The sequence below is a fragment of the Salmo trutta genome, chromosome 21, assembly GCF_901001165.1.
Source record: "Salmo trutta chromosome 21, fSalTru1.1, whole genome shotgun sequence".
Lineage (NCBI taxonomy): Eukaryota > Metazoa > Chordata > Actinopteri > Salmoniformes > Salmonidae > Salmo > Salmo trutta.
The window spans coordinates 32,241,859-32,260,009 of NC_042977.1; the positions used below are offsets into that span (position 1 = coordinate 32,241,859).

An 18,151-nucleotide genomic window follows, 5' to 3' on the forward strand; every position below is an offset into this window, starting at 1 on the left:
TAAGTCTGTTGATTTACTGATAAATACCATGTATATCATTTGACTCAGAATCAACCATGAATGACTTATTTAGTTACATTTGATTGTGATTTCGTACAGGGAATGGTGGATAAATAAAGTTTGGTTAAAAATAAAATAATAATCATAGACTAATTTCATTGGATGAAAATACATATATATTGTTATATTAGCACACTGTGCTAGAAGAAGTCATTATCTGTTGTGTGGCTGTCCAGACAGGAACAGGAGGGAAGGACCCCACACGGTGCTGCCTAGCCCATGAATTAGTAAATGGAGGCAGGCAGACAGGCAAAGAGACGTCCGTGGTTTGCCTGATTGGAAGTCGGGGAGAGAGAGGGGGCCTGCCGCCTGCCGACGGCGCGAGAGATGGATGTGGCAGTCAAAAGGATGAGGCGAGATAATTAGCGATCAGAGTGTATCTTGTTAATTAAGGGCTAATTAGAGATAGGCGGAGGGAGAGGGGGAGATGGGGGAAGGCAGGGAAGGGGTGGAGGGTTTACACGTGTAACACAGAGAGATGAACACAAGAAAGGGGGCGGCAGCATTGTGCAACTTTACTATAATGTCTGATCTCATACAGATAAAAAAAAGAAAAACAGAAAGAGAACTGCAAAACTTGTTATTAACAAATATGGCTTGTTTGATGCAACATACAACTGGATTTGCAAAAGAGATTGTAACCTCAGTGAAATGCACCTCTTTGTACAGGTACATGAGATGATGATGCATGACATTATTTCAGTCCTACCCCCTCTCTCTCCCCCTTTCTTTCTCTCCCTCTCTCTCTCTCTCCAGGTGCGCCCCACTCTAACAGTAGTACGTCCCTCCAGTCAGAGCATTCGGTCAGCGGGGGAAATCTGGTGGGCTTCGGGGGCAGCAAAGACGGCATGCACCAACGCTCCTTCTCTGTGTCCAGCGCTGACCAATGGAACGAGGCCGTCATCAACACCAGTGCAAGCACCGGGACCGGTGAGACTGACGACCACCCCTCCCATGTCCTCTTCCTCATCCCTTCTCCTTTTCTTCCTCCTCCTTTTTTACTCCATCTTCCCTGCTCCTTCTTCCACAACTCTACTCCCACTATTTACTCAATGAAATCTCAGCCACTCGATGTCATTGAAATAGATGTAGCGAGATGGTGACACACGACACAATGAACAATAGAAAACGTCTGGAACAGATCTGGTGCAGTCATATCAGTGGAGGTGCAATAGCCGTTTGTATTCATTATGGCACACTGTAGCAAAACCTTTTGCAGCGGAAAACAAGTGTTTCTTATTGGAAAAGTTCAGGTAGTCCCTCCTTGTTTCAGTCCGTTTTCTTCTATTTGGTGCCTAATGAATAGGACCCTTGTATTGGTGAAGAGGTGGAATAGAACAAAGCTCGTTTTCATAATGAGGTAATCAGGCTTTTGATCGCTGTGACCTTTTCGCCTACTGTTATCTTACAGAAGCGAAAGATGATGGTGGAGAGGAAGTGAGTGAAGGTTATTTGCCGTCCCAGCACCCTCACTCCGCTTCCCTCCCACCCCATCACAGAGCCTTACCAGCGCACTTGAGTGAAGTAAAATAATACATTTGCTGTACGTGTTGGCTCCTCTCCCCCCCTCACTCTCTCTGCAATAGGAAAATTAATGCTTTTCGGGGGTACCATTCATCACCAGTTATTTCCCCTCTCTTTGTGGTTGGCAGTAAAAAAGCACTTAAATGCACATCAACAGAATAACAGTCATTTCCATGCATGTTTGCACTCTGCTAGTTCTCATTAACACGGTGGCGGCGGCGGCCCCCTCCCCATCGGCTCCCAGGGGCCCCGGCAGTTTAAAGAGCGCTCTTTTCGAGCACTGCTGGAGTCCAACGCTGTGCCGTGCGCACAGCCTCATGGTTCCACAGACAAGCCCCGTCTCTCATTTGCAACTGCCAAACGATCAATTCTGCCTGGACGCAGGCAGGCACTTCTATCATAACCCCCTACCCCTCTACTCTCCCATCAGCAGCACGCCCAAAGCAGAATTACTTAGAGGAGAGAGTGTGGTGGGGTCCTCTCAAATAATTGTGTATGTGTGCGCGTGTGTACCTGTATACATGTTTGTGTTTTCACATTTGTGTGTACTCTAGGCTACATGTCTTATATATGTTGTTTAGGAGTGAGCCATGCGTGTGTGGTCAATGTATGTGTGTGTATTCCAAAAACACTGTGCTGCCATCCCACTCTACCGATACGCTACTTACTAAACAGCGAGCTAAAATCTATTTCCTTGTTTGGTAACTGAGAAGACTTGACTTCATATTAGCATAGCTCATTAGCCACCATCCTTTCTTCTCCTAGACCAGATTTTCAATTCCCTCCATTACTCAGTTTTCTTCAATTATATCCATGATTCTCTTTAAGGTAACCACGAATGAGCCAAATGAGCTGAGAATGATAGATATTCGAGAAGTCATGTCAAATGGTAAATATGTTACTTTGTTCTGTTCTTGCATTACCAATATTGTATACTGACACTACATTTGGGCGATTCAGAAGGGCTTTATCATTTGAAAACAAGTAGACTTCAATGTGTTCTTTGAGGATTGCATTCATTGACATGCCTCCCTGCCCTACAAATAGTGAATCTGAATTAAAACGCACAGCAGAATAGTCATTCAATGTGATATGTGACTGCAGTGTTTGAAGGTAACAACATAACAGTTGATTGAATTGTGACCTCTTTATCTTTCATTCTAATGAAACCTTCAATAATCAATAGGAGGAAGGTCCACCGTTCATTCAGAATGTTTTACCATTTGAATAGATGTCAACCCAGCCCCAATCACTCCATTATCCTTCGTCAAGGTTGCAGGTTAACATAAAACATGGTTCTTCTTGGAAGAAAAATAACAAAATAGCAGATTGATGGTAGGCTGAAGAATAAAATGCATCTTAGTCCAGGTAACCATTTCCATATTATTTAAAGAATGTCCTCATTTGTAAACCTATTGAGGGAGATGCAGGGGAGCTAGCTACATCTCTTGAATATTGAACATAGCCTTTTGATTAAATCTCAGCCCAATTTTGTCTATTGCTTCGCAGACCACTCTTAATCTGGGCCCACACAAGAAGCTGTGTTTCCTTTATATACTTCATCCTTTACACCTGAATTAAAAACAGACTTGACAGGCACCTAAGCACTGTCACATTTTTACAAATGGCAATATAACTCCGTCAATGCCAAAGTGAGTGACCCCCAGTTAAAGTTTTGTTGTAGTATGCAGTATCCTGCTAACTGGGGAGCAGACAAACATTTTGACCAAGTCTAAGGGTTTGAAAAACATTTTTTTATAGTATATATACAAGTCACTGCCAAAATAAAGGAAATACCAACATAGTGTCTTAATAGGGCGTTGGGCCACCACAAGCCTGAACGGCTTCAATGCACCTTGGCATAGATTCTACAAGTGTCTGGAACTCTATTGGAGGGATGTGAAACCATTCTTCCACAACAAATTTCATAATTTGGTGTTTTGTTGATAGTGGTGGAAAATGCTCTCTCAAACGCCACTCCAGAATCGCAGGTTGACGTTTATTGTCATAAGTCTTCTCCTGGAGGCAGAACTGAGTGATTTCCCCTTAGATAGGCCAGCTGCAATTGCTATATTGTAAAAATTCATGAAAACAAACATTTGCTTAGGGTTAGGCTTTAGGGTTAGCAGTGAGGTTAAGGTTAGGTTGACTTTGTGGCTGTGCCAGCTAGTGACCACTGCAGAGCTGCCTCCAGAACAAGATTCTTGACGAAAAACTCCAACCTGCTCCATAATCTCCCATAAGTGTTCAATTATTGTTGAGATCTGGTGACTGAGACGGCCATGGTTTATGTAATTATCATGCTCATCAAACCATTCAGTGACCACCTGTGCCCTGTTGATGGGGACATTGTCATCCTATGGGGGCATAGCCAAAATAATGGCCTGCCCAGAATTTTTATACATGACCTTAAGCATGATTGCTTAATTAAGTCAGGAACCACACCTGTGTGGAAGCACCTGCTTTCAATATACTGTGTCCCTCATTTACTGAAGTGTTTCCATTATTCTAGCAGTTACCTGTAGGTATATACACCATCAGAGTATGTTTCTCCAGTGAAGGTATTTCATCACAGAGGCAGTGAGTGAAGGCAGGACCAGCCTATTCTGTACCTCAGGGTGTTCTGCTGTATTGCTGGAACTCTACTCTACTCTGCTCTGCCCTCCCGTCGCGTACTGGAGAGCGTGGTGCATGGGGAGTTTGATTTCCACGTCGGGTCCGTAATGAAGTTTGACATTTAGTTTGGAGAGAGCAGCAGAGCGCGATCAGGCCTTGATTAGTGCACTCTAATTGAGGATAATAAGGGGGAGATGGTGATTGTTTCAAATTTTTGCCATTAATTGCAGCCGATGCCATTGATTGAGGACAGGCAGTGAGCTGCTGCAGTGTCAAGGGGCCTAGCCGGCGAAATCACAGTGCTCCCATACCCAGAGCCTCTTGAATTACGCATTTAGAAATTAAATGAAAAACTCTCTCTATAATTCTGTCTCTAAGTCTCTCTCTCTCTCGTTCTCATTCATTCTCATTGTGAGAAGGCTGTCAGTTTGCGGCAGGGCCAGAAAGCTGTTAGCAGTTCGGTGCTGCGGTGGATAGCGAGCTATTAGCCCCCTCTTTGTCTCGCCCACAGTCTTCATCATGCAGCATGTTTAAAAGGTAATTTCCCCGGTGGGAGTGTAATACACTGTAATCACAGGTTAGCCCTGATACCTATTCCACAGTACCTGCCTGCCCAGGAGGAGAGGCTGGGAGAGGCTATATGGCACTCAGCTGAGAGGAGAGAGAGACTCCTGATCCTCAACATGCTTCATTCCCGCCGCTCGCTAACTCGCTCTCTCTCTCTCGCTCCCGACAGCCCCTCATAACCACTAGCTAATAATGCCAAAGTGAACTCTCTGGGCGGCTCACAACAGTAAGCTACAGTGCCTCCATTTTAAACAGAGAGCCAGTTGGTGGCATCTACTCCTAAGTTTTATTATGGGAAATCTGATGCAATCCATCAGATATGGATAGCTTTGAATTGAGGTGCACTTCAGATGAGTCAACACTAGATTATGTTGGATGACTAGTGCACTGCCAGGGACTCTCTGATATTGTTGCTCAATGATGTTTATGCATGGTTTAACAGACTCTTATCAGTGAGTAATAGATATACATTGAGTGTACAAAACATTAGGAACACCTGCTTTTTCCATGATAAATCAAATCAAATTGAATTTGTCACATGCACTGAATACAACAGGTGTAGAACTTACCGTGAAATGTTTACTTACAAGCCCGTAACCAACAATGCAGTTCAAGAAATAGAGTTAAGAAAATATTTACTAAATAAACTAAAGTAAAAAAATTAAATAAAATAAAAAGTAACACAATAAAATAACAATAACGAGGCTATAGACAGGGGGTACCGGTCCCGAGTCAATGTGCGGGGATACGGGTTAGTCGAGGTAATTTGTACATGTAGGTAGGGGTAAAGTGACTATGCATAGATAATAAACAGCGAGTAGCAGCAGTGTAAAAACAAAGGTGGGGTGGGCAATGTAAATAGTCTGGGTGGCCATTTGATTAATTGTTCAGCAGTCTTATGACTTGGGGGTAGAAGGTGTTAAGGAGCCTTTTGGACTTGGTGCTCCGGTACCGCTTGCCATGCAGTAGCAGAGAGAACAATCTATGACTTGGGTGACTGGAGTCTTTGACAATTTTTGGGGCCTTCGTCTGACACCGCCTAGTATATAGGTCCTGGATGGCAGGAAGCTTGGCCCCAGTGATGTACTGGGCCGTACGCACTACCCTCTGTAGCACCTTACGGTCGGATGCCGAGCAGTTGCCATACCAGGCGGTGATGCAACCGGTCAGGATGCTCTCGATGGTACAGCTGTAGAACTTTTTGAGAATCTGGCTACCCATGCCAAATCTTTTCAGTCTCCTGAGTTGGAAAAGGCGTTGTCGTGCCCTCTTCACGAATGTCTTGGTGTGTTTGGACCATGTTAGTTTGATGGTGATGTGGACACCAAGGAACTTTAATCTCTCGACCCGCTCCACTACAGCCCGGTCGATGTGAATGGGGGCGTGTTCGGACCTCCTTTTCCTGTAGTCCACAATCAGCTCCTTTGTCTTGCTCACGTTGAGGGATAGGTTGTTGTCCTGGCACCACACTGCCAGGTCTCTGACCTCCTCCCTATAGGCTGTCTAATCATTGTCAGTGATCAGGCCTACCACTGTTGTGTCATCAGTAAACTTAATGATGGTGTTGGGGTCGTGCTTGGCCACGCAGTCGTGAGTGAACAGGGAGTACAGGATGGGACTAGGCACGCACCCCTGTGGGGCCCCCGTGTTGAGGATCAGCGTGGCAGATGTGTTGTTGCCTACCCTTACCACCTGGGGGCGGCCCATCAGGAAGTCCAAGACACAGTTGCATAGGGAGGTGTTTAGTCCCAGGGTCCTTTGCTTAGGGATGAGCTTTGTGGGCACTATGGTGTTGAATGCTGAGCTGTAGTCAATGAACAGCATTCTCACATAGGTGTTCCTTTTGTCCAGGTGAAATATATGATCCCTTATTGATATCACTTGTTAAATCCACTTCAATCAGTTTAGATGAAGGGGAGGAGACCGGTGAAAGAAGGATTTTTTTTTAGGCATAGATGTGTGCCATTCAGAGGGTGAATGAGCAAGCCAAAAGATGGTAGTAGGAGCCAGTAAGGTTCCAGTAAGGTAGCGAGGTCCATACAGAAATGGTTTGTCAAGATCGGTGTAGTAGAACTTGACTGGCCTGGACAGAGCCCTGACCTCAACCCAATCGAACACCTTTGAGATGAATTGGAATGCAGACTGTGAGCCAGGCCTAATCGCCCAACATCAGTGCCTGACCTCACTAATGCTCTTGTGGCTGAATGAAAGCAGGTCCAAGCCTTCCCAGAAGAGTGGAGGCTGTTATAGCAGCAAAGGGAGACCAACTCCTTATTAATGGCCATGATTTTTTATGAGTTGTTCAATGAGCAGGTGTCCACATACCTTTGGTCATGTAGTGTATCTACACACAATTACCAAATGGTGTTATATTCTTTTGTAATGCTACTGCATGACTCCAATGGTAAGGAGTTACTTTAGCTTCACTATAGATGTAGAAGTACTTTTGATGTACAGTAGCTTAACAGATATAGTCTGGTTTATTCCCAATGTCCATTCCACTTACACTTTGGCAGTTACCATCTTTCACCTACTCAGTCAGTGTTAGAAAAGGAAATAGCGATGACAAGTCTGAGCCACAGAAAAATAACAAAGAAGGTACAGTATGTCTTCTCTTCACCCTAAGTCTTATTAATTAGCCAACAAACGGAAGCAAACTGATAGAAACATGGAGGGACTAGCTGAACATGTCCAACAAGAAACTATCATATTCATTTTCTGTTGCAAAACATCTTGCTATGGTGTGCCTTAATGTATACAGCCCATGTTTTACGTGCAGGCGGAGCAGAGGATCATGGGTCATGTTCCACAACATTAGGGGCAGAAAATTGATAATTAGAAGTGTTTATGACACGACGGGCCCCCAAAGGGGAGCCCTCCACTTTCACCTCAAGCCACATTAAACAAAGGCTGCCTGTCATCGTCAAGAGGGGGACAAGGTTGGAGGGTTCAGGACCCCTCTCTGTTCCCTTCTCCTCCACTCCGAGCTGCCATACAGAGCTGTGCTGGCGGGACAGACAGTGGGGTAGAGGTAGAGAGGGAGGGGGTGTAGAAGGAGGAGGGGAGGGGAGAAGGTACTCTGTGGACCCCTGTGCCCCCAGCTGTCTGCACCCAGCTAATGACTGGTCTCGGGGGCTTTTGTGGGAGAAGTAGGGAAATTGAAACAGACGCCACGGCTACATGTGTGGCTCTGCCTCTGTGCTGCCATTCAAAACCACCCGGTGAGGAGAGGAGAGGAGGGAGGGAGGGAACTGGGGATCTGGTAGGTTAGGCCAGTACTAAGCATCACAAATTCACTATATGCTTATTGATTTTGCGGCGTCCATTAGGTTTCTGTAATCAATAGTTTTTTTTTGTATGTCCTATATAAATTTGTCCACATTTGACTGTTAATAGCTAGGTTTGCATCCATTTTGACAACGATTTGCATGCGAATATTCAAAATCTGAATAAAAAACATATGCACATTTTTACCACCAGAGGTGTGTTTCCATCCAACTGACTTGTTGCTGATAAAAGCTGTGTGTGATGACGTAGTGGACATAAAGCACTTTTACGCTTAGGTTTCCATGTACTGAATAAAAAAAACGAGCTAATGTGTTTCCATCGTATTTTCAACTCTACCGATAGTTTTGTCACAAAAACTGTTGCGATAAATAGCATACTTGCCCAATCTCATCTTGGTGCATGCTCTCTAGACATCCGATCACTGATAAAGTGGACAGGGTAGATTATATGATGACATATGGATAAGAGCAAGATCATTTTTATTTGATAATTGGCAGCCAAGCACCAATCACCATGTCACAAGCATTTAAATAATACCCTGGATATTTTGGGGAAATTAGCTTGAAGCTCATCACCATGCACTTAACCACCATAAGTTAAGTTTTCATCTGCCTATAAACTCAGCATGTTTTTCCACGTGGTGATGGTAGTAGAACGTAACATATCATCGCGTGACCCCAAGTTTACTTTGACATGATGGTTATAATGTCAATTTTTACGCATAAATGCATTTCCACCGGAATTGTCACAATCTATTTTACAGACCAAAAAAGATCCACCCAATCTAGCGTATTTTGTTTTATCGACATTAGGACATTTTACTGACAAATTTGAGGTTTCAATTAGGCCTGTCATTAGTTTTTTTTATGCATCAGGTAATTCATCCACATGAAATGGTTGGATGAAAACCTGGTTATTCATGTGAAATAAGATAAACATATGCATTCCACTACGAGTGTACAAAATATGTATGGTTCCTTTTAAAAATCTAAATTAAAATGTTGTTCTAATAAATCCAACAGCGTTTATACATACCGCATTAACAGATGTACTGGCTGTATTGAGTGAGACTCTTGATGTATCTTACTCAGTGAAATCAAAAAGAATCCCAACGAATGTATGCCTATAGTGTGTTGGCTCCTATATTTTTATGCCCACGCTCCAACCAGGCTGCCTGGGGCCTTTAAAGAGCTCCAGTCTCCTCCACTTAAGCATCCTCCACCTCCTGCTGAGCCCATCCCACATCCCACTCCTCCCTCCAACATAGCCCCATCTCCCGTTAGGTAATGACCAAATTAGGCCTAACAACTGATGTTGTACACTAGTGGCTAATGGCACAGCCAGCGACAGTGGCGGCATTAGAGTATGTGCAACGACAACGGCAATAATCCCTGATACGAGCCCCCTTCCTTCTTGTTCTACCGCCCTCCGCTCCTGGTGCCTGGGGCTGGGACGGTGCGGAGGGAGAGGAAAATGAATGGAGTTTGCCACACTACAGTGAACTTTTGATGGGAGACAATGGAGGAGGCTGCCTGCTCTCCACACGGGGTGGCAGAAGGAGAGCAATATGGGGCCCATGGACTGGCCCTCGCTGCCTCTCGCCGGCCCCCAAGGCTCCTGGCCCCCATCTCTCCTCTCCCCCAGATTCATAATGGCATCCTGAGGGGGAGAGGGAAAGTGATGTCAAATGTCAGGAAACCAGAAAGATGGCAAGTTGACCCCCCCACCCGCGCCCACTCCTCCATCTTTTCAGCCCTCTATCTCCTCTTTGCCCAACAGTGGTGCAGGTTAAATATCACATTTATAAAATCACTTAGGCAACCAGAAACAAAGCCGGCTCTTAGCCCCTTGTCACTCACTGACAGTCGTCTAGAGAGCTTGGCCTGGGGCTAACCTAACTAACCATTTGTTAGCTGAGCTGCCCCATACCTGTCTGTTCTTCCTTCATCTGCTCTAAAGCCACAGCAGTACAGATACTTTTGGACTGCTAGTATCTAAGTTTTGGGTTGGCATCTTTTTAATTGCGATTACTTTGCATTCATTTTGTTGGTATCAGGGTATGAATTACCACTGTATGGTGTTTTTTATAATATGGTACATCATCACTAGTCAATATCTCATTCATATCCTTCTGTCTTTCCCTTCGAAATTTGCAAATGTAGCATGTTTCTGTGTGTGTTTACACAGTATTAAACATCTTGTACATAGCATGTCAAAAAGTACAGTTGATCGTGATATCTTTTACTGATCGGTGTTTCTCTCTTTCTCCAGCCAACGGTATGGCCGAGCCCCTGACGTGCAGCTCTGGGGTGGGCAGTGCCACCAGTCCCAAGCAGGAGCCTCCCCCCTCACCTCACGCCAACCGCAAGAGACACAGACGGAAAAAGAGCACAGGCATCACCAAGCCAGACGGACCGTCTACAGGCAACGAAGGTAAGCCAGGAGTTAACACAGGAGTTATAGAAGACGCTCATTCTGCAAACTCGTCAAAACAGTCTGCAACACTACATAAACATTTAAAACAGTCTGAAATGGGAACATATTCTGAAACTGCAACAACAAAAAAACAAGTGCAAACGTAGTAAATCTGGTTAGCGTACTGGAGTCCAGTGCAAGTCCGTGTATAGCCTCCCTTATTCTCCCCATCTAGTCATAGTGTGAAGAACCAACCGCCCTGAGCTCCAGAAGCTGTGGATCTCCTCTTCTCCACTCAGCAATGGAGTGGCAGCCAACCCTCTGCTCAATTAATAATGATTCTCAGTGCCTGATGATGAATGGACAGCTCTAATTGGATGGCATTGTGAAACACAGACTCCTGTCTCTAAGGCCATAAAACTGATGTCACTGGAGCCAGAGATGATCAATCAACATGATTGATACGCTGCATATCGACAGCATTGGCACCGACGCCTCCTTAATGAAGCTTAGTATTTAGAATCATTACACTTTTACCATGGTGTCGCTGACAGACCTCCTAGTTTGAATGAGACTGCCTTCTAGTTTGAATGAGACCACTGACCACATCGCTTCAAGCATAGATCACAAGCACCGGTGGTAAGTGTTGTTGTTGATATGTGTGTTCATTGTGTTTCTCTATCTGGTCTCTTTCGGCCAACTTGGATAATTCGTACCCCTGTTTTCCGTAGGAGTATTGATTTGACAGTATATAACATGTAAGCCGTATTCACATCACCATGATTGTGCCCTCATTTGTTCCCAAGTAAGCTTGCCCATAATGCCCTATACTGAATCTAATTCTCTCTTGCATTCCAAGAAAGAATTTAGACCTTAATGGACCAGCACTGTCAGAATCACTTCAATAACGGTCTTAGGGGCTTGAATGAGTGATGGCTAACATTAGGGGGCTGGGTGGATTCCCTCCGCCACATTGCATTGAGGGAAATATGAGTGGACATTAGCCCAGCTCAACGTCACTCTCAACCTTTTGTTCTGTCCCATATAGTTTGAAATCAATAATTTGTCCACATGTCCACATTAAAATGACTAACTTTCTGCTCTAGTTTTGGAGTCTGTCATGTTGATTGAGTTCGAATAACAGACTGGACGCTTCAAAAGGAGGGTGGTGCTTGGAATTATTGTTCTTCCTCTGTCAATCATGGTTACCTGCAAGGAAACACGTGCCGTCATCATTGCTTTGCACAAAAAGGGCTTCAAATGCAAGGATATTGCTACCAGTTAGATTGCACCTAAATCAACCATTTATCGGATCATCAAGAACTTCAAGGAGAGTGGTTCAATTGTTGTGAAGAAGGCTTCAGGGCACCCAAGAAAGTCCAGCAAGTGCCGGGACCGTCTCCTAAAGTTGATTCAGCTGCGGGATCGGGGCACCACCAGTACAGAGCTTGCTCAGGAATAGCAGCAGGCAGGTGTGAGTGCATCTGCACACACAGTGAGGCGAAGACATTTGGAAGATGGCCTTGTGTCAAGAAAGGCAGCAAAGAAGCCACTTTTCTCCAGGAAAAACATCAGGGACAGACTGATATTCTGCAAAAGGTATAGGGATTGGACTGCTGAGGACTGGGGTAAAGTCATTTTCTCTGATGAATCCCCTTTCCAATTGTTTGGGGCATCTGGAAAAAAGCTTGTCCGGAGAAGACAAGGTGAGCGCTACCATCAGTCCTGTGTCATGCCAACAGTAAAACATCCTGAGGCCATTCATGTGTGGGGTGAACAAACAAAAACCCACAAATTCTGACAAACTCCAAGCATTGATTATGCAAGAATGAGCTGCCATCAGTCTCGGCAGCAACAATGGGCTGCCAAGATCTTCAGTTTCTTGGCAATTTCTCGCATGGAATAGCCTTCATTTCTCAGAACAAGAATAGACTGACGAGTTTCAGAAGAAAGGTCTTTATTTCTGGACATTTTGAGCCTGTAATCGAACCCACAAATGCTGATGTTCTAGATACTCAACTAGTCTAAAAAAGGCCAGTTTTATTGCTTCTTTAATCAGAACAACAGTTTTCAGCTGTGCTAACATAATTGCAAAAGGGTTTCTAATGATCAATTAGCCTTTTAAAATTATAAACTTGGATTAGCTAACACAACGTACCATTGGAACACAGGAGTGACGGCTGCTGATAATGGGCCTCTGTAGGCCTATGTAGATATTCCATAAAAAATCTGCCATTTCCAGCTACAATAGTCATTTACAACATTAGCAATGTCTACATTGTATTTCTGATCAATTTGATGTTATTTTAATGGACAAAAAAATTGCTTTTCTTTCAATAACAAGGACATTTCTAAGTGACCCCAAACTTTTGAACGGTAGTGTGTGTGTGTGTATGTGTATATGTATATATATATATATATATATATATATATATATATATATATATATATATATATATATATATATATATATTACCTCTCTTCTGAGATTTTCTATTAGCTTCAGATTGTCTGTTCTACTGAACGCTTCCGGAATACAGACATATTGCTTAAATATCGGAATCACTCAAGTGTTGGGTGCAGGTTGTGTCTCTTGAAAGAAGGGGAGAGGGAGAGAGGGAGAGGTTGGATCCTTGAATAAATTGCTATCAGTTTATCTCATTTACTGGGCAATCAGAGCCCTGGAATGCAGGCCGAAATTGAGTTTTAGTTGTTGTGATGCGTCATAAATCAAAGGAGTGTGAGCTTTTTAAGGTGATCAATCGTTTTAGTCAATATGGGAAGAACAGGTTGTGTAAAGGGGTCTTGAGAAACTGTTGCTACTGTGAAGTCTTGTCTGTAGCCAAGGAGATATCTTAGCCAGGCAGTTATGTTTATAAATTAGTAGGGCCAGGGAAGTATTCCTGACCACATGACCTACCCAGGAAAACCTCTGGATCCTAGTTATAGACTTCAACTTGGGTCAAGAGTTTTTCCTGGGCAGATCATATGGTCAGGAAAATATTTTGCTCCCTACATACCATGCGTCCTAATTCCATTCCTAATTCCTGTTTATTGCTTAAGAGTCTAAGCCGCTTATGTCTAAGCTGACATGTGGCATTGTTTTAAGATGGTCATGTATAATTTAGCTATTTGATTTTGAATTGTAGGACCACTTTAGGTATCAAAAAAATATATAAAAATGGTTTGATAAAATTTGAATTTGGCCTTTACTACCATAGCCCATATAAATGAATTGAATAGATTCATAAATTGCAAAAAATACTGTCAAAAAATAAATCATAAGGAATATGTTTTTGAAGTGATTGTCCTATATCTAGGAGATATAAGAATGCTCAGGTAAATCTTTTTTTGTACACATATTTAACCCTTTTTGGGGGTAGGCACAATACTACCTCCATACTTCCATAAAATGTTTTAACTGGGACCAGTTACCTTCAGACGAGTCCCGTGACACTTGTGGGGGACGTAGAGCAAAACGGACACCACCATCATGTTCGTTCGGACGCTACAGATGTTTTTGTATGAAGACCGATTTTGGGGATGTCTCATGGTCTGACAAACACCGCTGTAGCTCGGCCACTTTCCACCGCAGATGAGGAAGGGTGGCATAGCGGATGTGGAGGCTTTTGATGGGGATTTTTTTATTATGTTACTTACAGTGGGGGGGGGGATTATTTGATCCCCTGCTGTTTTTGTACGTTTGCCCACTGATAAAGAAAGGATCAGTCTATAATTTTAATGGTAGGTTTATTTGAACAGTGAGAGACAGAATTACAACAAAAATATCCAGAAAAACGCATGACAAAAATGTTATAAATTGATTTGCATTTTAATGAGGGAAATAAGTATTTGACCCCCTCTCAGAAAGATTTCTGGCTCCCAGGTGTCTTTTATACAGGTAACGAGCTGAGATTAGGAGCAAACTCTTAAAGGCAGTGCTCCTAACCGCAGCTTGTTACCCGTGTCCACAGAAGCAATCAATCAATCAGATTCCAAACTCTCCATCATGGCCAAGACCAAAGAGCTCTCCAAGGATGTCAGGGACAAGATTGTAGACCTACACAAGGCTGGAATGGGCTACAAGACCATCACCAAGCAGCTTGGTGAGAAGGTGACAACATTTGGTGCGATTATTCGCAAATGGAAGAAACACAAAAGAACTGTCAATATCCCTCAGCCTGGGGCTCCATACAAGATCTCACCTCGTGGGGTTGCGATGATCATGAGAACGGTGAGGAATCAGCCCAGAACTACACGGGAGGATCTTGTCAATGATCTCAAGGCAGCTGGGACCATAGTCACCAAGAAAACAATTGGTAACACACTACGCCGTGAAGGACTGAAATCCTGCAGCGCCCGCAAGGTCCCCCTGCTCAAGAATACATATACATGCCCGTCTGAAGTTTGCCAATGAACATCTGAATGATTCAAAGGACAACTGGTGAAAGTGTTGTGGTCAGATGAGACCAAAATGGAGCTCTTTGGCATCAACTCAACTCGCAGTGCTTGGAGGAGGAGGAATGCTGCCTATGACCCCGTCAAACATGGAGGTGGAAACATTATGCTTTGGGGGTGTTTTTCTGCTAAGGGGACAGGACAACTTCACCGCATCAAAGGGACGATGGACGGGGCCATGTACCGTCAAATCTTGGATGAGAACATCCTTCCCTCAGCCAGGGCATTGAAAATGGGTTGTGGATGGGTATTCCAGCATGACAATGACCCAAAACACACGGCCAAGGCAACAAAGGAGTGGCTCAAGAAGAAGCACATTAAGGTCCTGGAGTGGCCTAGCCAGTCTCCAGACCTTAATCCCATAGAAAATCTGTGGAGGGAGCTAAAGGTTCGAGTTGCCAAACGTCAGCCTCGAAACCTTAATGACTTGGAGAAGATCTGCAAAGAGCAGTGGGACAAAATCCCTCCTGAGATGTGTGCAAACCTGGTGGCCAACTACAAGAAACGTCTGACCTCTGTGATTGCCAACAAGGGTTTTGCCACCAAGTACTAAGTCATGTTTTGCAGAGGGGTCAAATACTTATTTCCCTCATTAAAATGCAAATCATTTCATAACATTTTTGACATGCGTTTTTCTGGATTTTTTTGTTGTTATTCTGTCTCTCACTGTTCAAATGAACCTATCATTAAAATTATAGACTGATCATTTCTTTGTAAGTGGAGAAACGTACAAAATCAGCAGGGGATCAAATACTTTTTTCCCCCACTGTAGATTGACGCACTGGTGCATCAATAGACTAGGGGGATTTATACAAACCTTTAGTTGAAGAGAAAAGAGACAGGCTGGCAATGTTAACACAGAATTTGCACACAAAAATACAGTACCTGAAGAAGGTGTGGTTTTATGAACAAATATAAAAATATATGCACTCACTGCTAAATGACTAAAATGTAAAATGTTTATTTTGGGCCATTTTAGTCAGGGAAGTCAATTTAGCAGTCTGACTATTGATTGAAAGTCACTTTAACTTCCTTTGTTAGTCGAGAACAGTTCCAGTGGCATATAGTAGAGGCAGGACATGCAGAGTGAATGCTTTCCACCATGTCGACTGCGTGTCCACTATACGCTTTCCTCAGAGGAAGTGCACAACAGATACAGCCCCTAATATCCCATTGCACTGCCAGAGCCGTGTGCAGTGTAATGAACTTCTCATGTGCTTAAAGAATGATGCAGGATGCATGGCGACACAACTGACAGCCTCTTAATGTGTTTCTCAGCAGCGGCCCGGCATTGGGGCTCTTGGTACGAGCTGCTCGCACACCACCCGCATGCCACCCGCCTTTAAAACCCACTGGAAAATTGATGGCCGATAAAGTGTTGTGTTCTGGGGGAGGCCCTTCTGATTACTACAGACTGTCAGGCTTCATTAATGTATTTCTCTTTTAAAGAAGGAAAGTGTATCAAATGCTCATTGTTTGATATGTGGGGTTTAGCGTATTCAGTGGGAAGAGGCAACAGATGGGCAGAGATGAAGGGATGGAGAGCGAAAGAGGGGGAAGAAATGAGGAGAGAAGAAGAGTGGTGGTTCAGATCCTTCACAGTTTTATAGATGAGGACATTTGATCTTGTTATTATTAAATTATTAGACAGAAATTATTTTGTCTAATAATTAAGTAATTAATTAAAGCAGCAAAGCAGCCACAAACCATGATGCTCCCTCCACCATGCTTCACAGTTGGGATGAGGTTTTGGTGTTGGTGTGCAGTGCCCTTTTTCCTCCAAACAGTGATGTGCATTTTTCCCAAAAAGTAAAACTTTTGTCTCATCTGTCCACAGCACATTTTCCCAAAAGCATTGTGGAACATCCAGGTAGTCTTGGGCAAACTTGAGACGTGCCGCAATGTATGTTTTAGACAGCAGGGGTTTCCTTCGTGGTGTCCATCCATGAACACCATTGTTGTTCAGTGTTTTTCTGATAGTGGACACATGAACACAGACTTTTGTTGTTTTCTGGAGGTCTTTTGCTAATACCCTTGGGTTCTTTCTCACCTATTTTAGAATTGTCCTTTGTGCTCTTGGAGTGATCTTCACAGGACGCCCACTCCTAGGTAGAGTAGCAACAGTCCTGAATCTTCTCCATTTGTAGACAATTTGTCTTACCGTGGATTGATGAACACCAAGGTCTTTAGCAATGCTTTTGTAACCTTTTCCAGCTCCGTGCATCTCTATAATGCGTCTTCTAAGGTCCTGTGAAAGTTGTTGGGATCGAGGCATGGTTCACACTAACCAATCTTTCTGGAGAAGAACAGATTTGTCAGTAACCAGGCTTTGTGTGCCTTTATTTAAAGGGCAGGGCACCTGTGCAACCCTCCAATCTCATCTCCTTGAAACACCTGACTCCAAATAGTCATTAACACAGAGGTTCACTTACTTTTTCCAGCCTGCACTGTGAATGATTACTCAATGTCTTCAATAAAAATGTGAAAAGTACAACTGTTTGTGTGTTATTAGTTTAGTCATATTGTGTTTGTCTATTATTGTGACTTAGATGAAGATCAGACTACATTTTATGAGTAATCAATGCAGAAATCCAGGTAATTCCAAAGGGTTCACAAACTTTTTCTTGCAACTCTAGCAATGACACCGGGGTGAGCACCCCTACTCTTACAACAAGTGCCATGGGAATTTGAATGACCGCACAGAGTCAGGACACCCATTTTAACGTCCCATCCGAAAGACAGCACCCTATGCAGGGCAATGTCCCCAAATGAAATCAAGGTTTGAAATGATTATATTTTTGTCAAATATTATATCTGTTTGGTCTTCTTGCAGTCAATTTGCAATCTAATATTTTATTTTATTATGTTCCGGGTCCACGACCATCCACTCAAGAAAAAATTGCCCCACAGCTGAATCTAGTTGATGATCCCTGCTGTAGGTTATCTATCATCCCATCTGACAGCGCCTGTCTTTACTGCATCAAATCAATGTAAAGAAGCTAAAATAGCCAGATGTTAGTTAGCTAGCTAGGCTAGTTGAGGCTATTTTGCTGCGCTCCCCATCCTTGTCTACAGCAACTCCATTCAGATTGAACAACAGCATGCCTGTTGGTTGCTCATTGTAGCCTACTCCTTCTCATTTAGTTAACTTAATCCCATCATTTTAATTCCAATTTACATTGATCATTGATTAGAGATCTCCCACTTTACCTTGCTGCTACAC

The 18,151-nt window shown here is 43.5% G+C and overlaps 1 protein-coding gene across 5 annotated transcripts in view; it reads left to right on the forward strand.

Moving 5' to 3' along the window:
- Nucleotides 1-18,151, forward strand: part of LOC115157183 (arf-GAP with GTPase, ANK repeat and PH domain-containing protein 3) — a 218,919-nt gene that overhangs the window by 164,652 nt on the left and 36,116 nt on the right. For 4 of the 5 annotated variants that reach the window (XM_029705219.1, XM_029705215.1, XM_029705216.1 and 1 more), the window contains exons 12-13: nucleotides 817-990; nucleotides 10,327-10,488. In XM_029705219.1, coding sequence (XP_029561079.1) covers nucleotides 817-990; nucleotides 10,327-10,488 — 336 coding nt within the window. Of the gene's footprint in view, nucleotides 1-816; nucleotides 991-10,326; nucleotides 10,653-18,151 lie in introns of those variants that run through there. The other variant, XM_029705218.1, reaches the window with a different exon arrangement.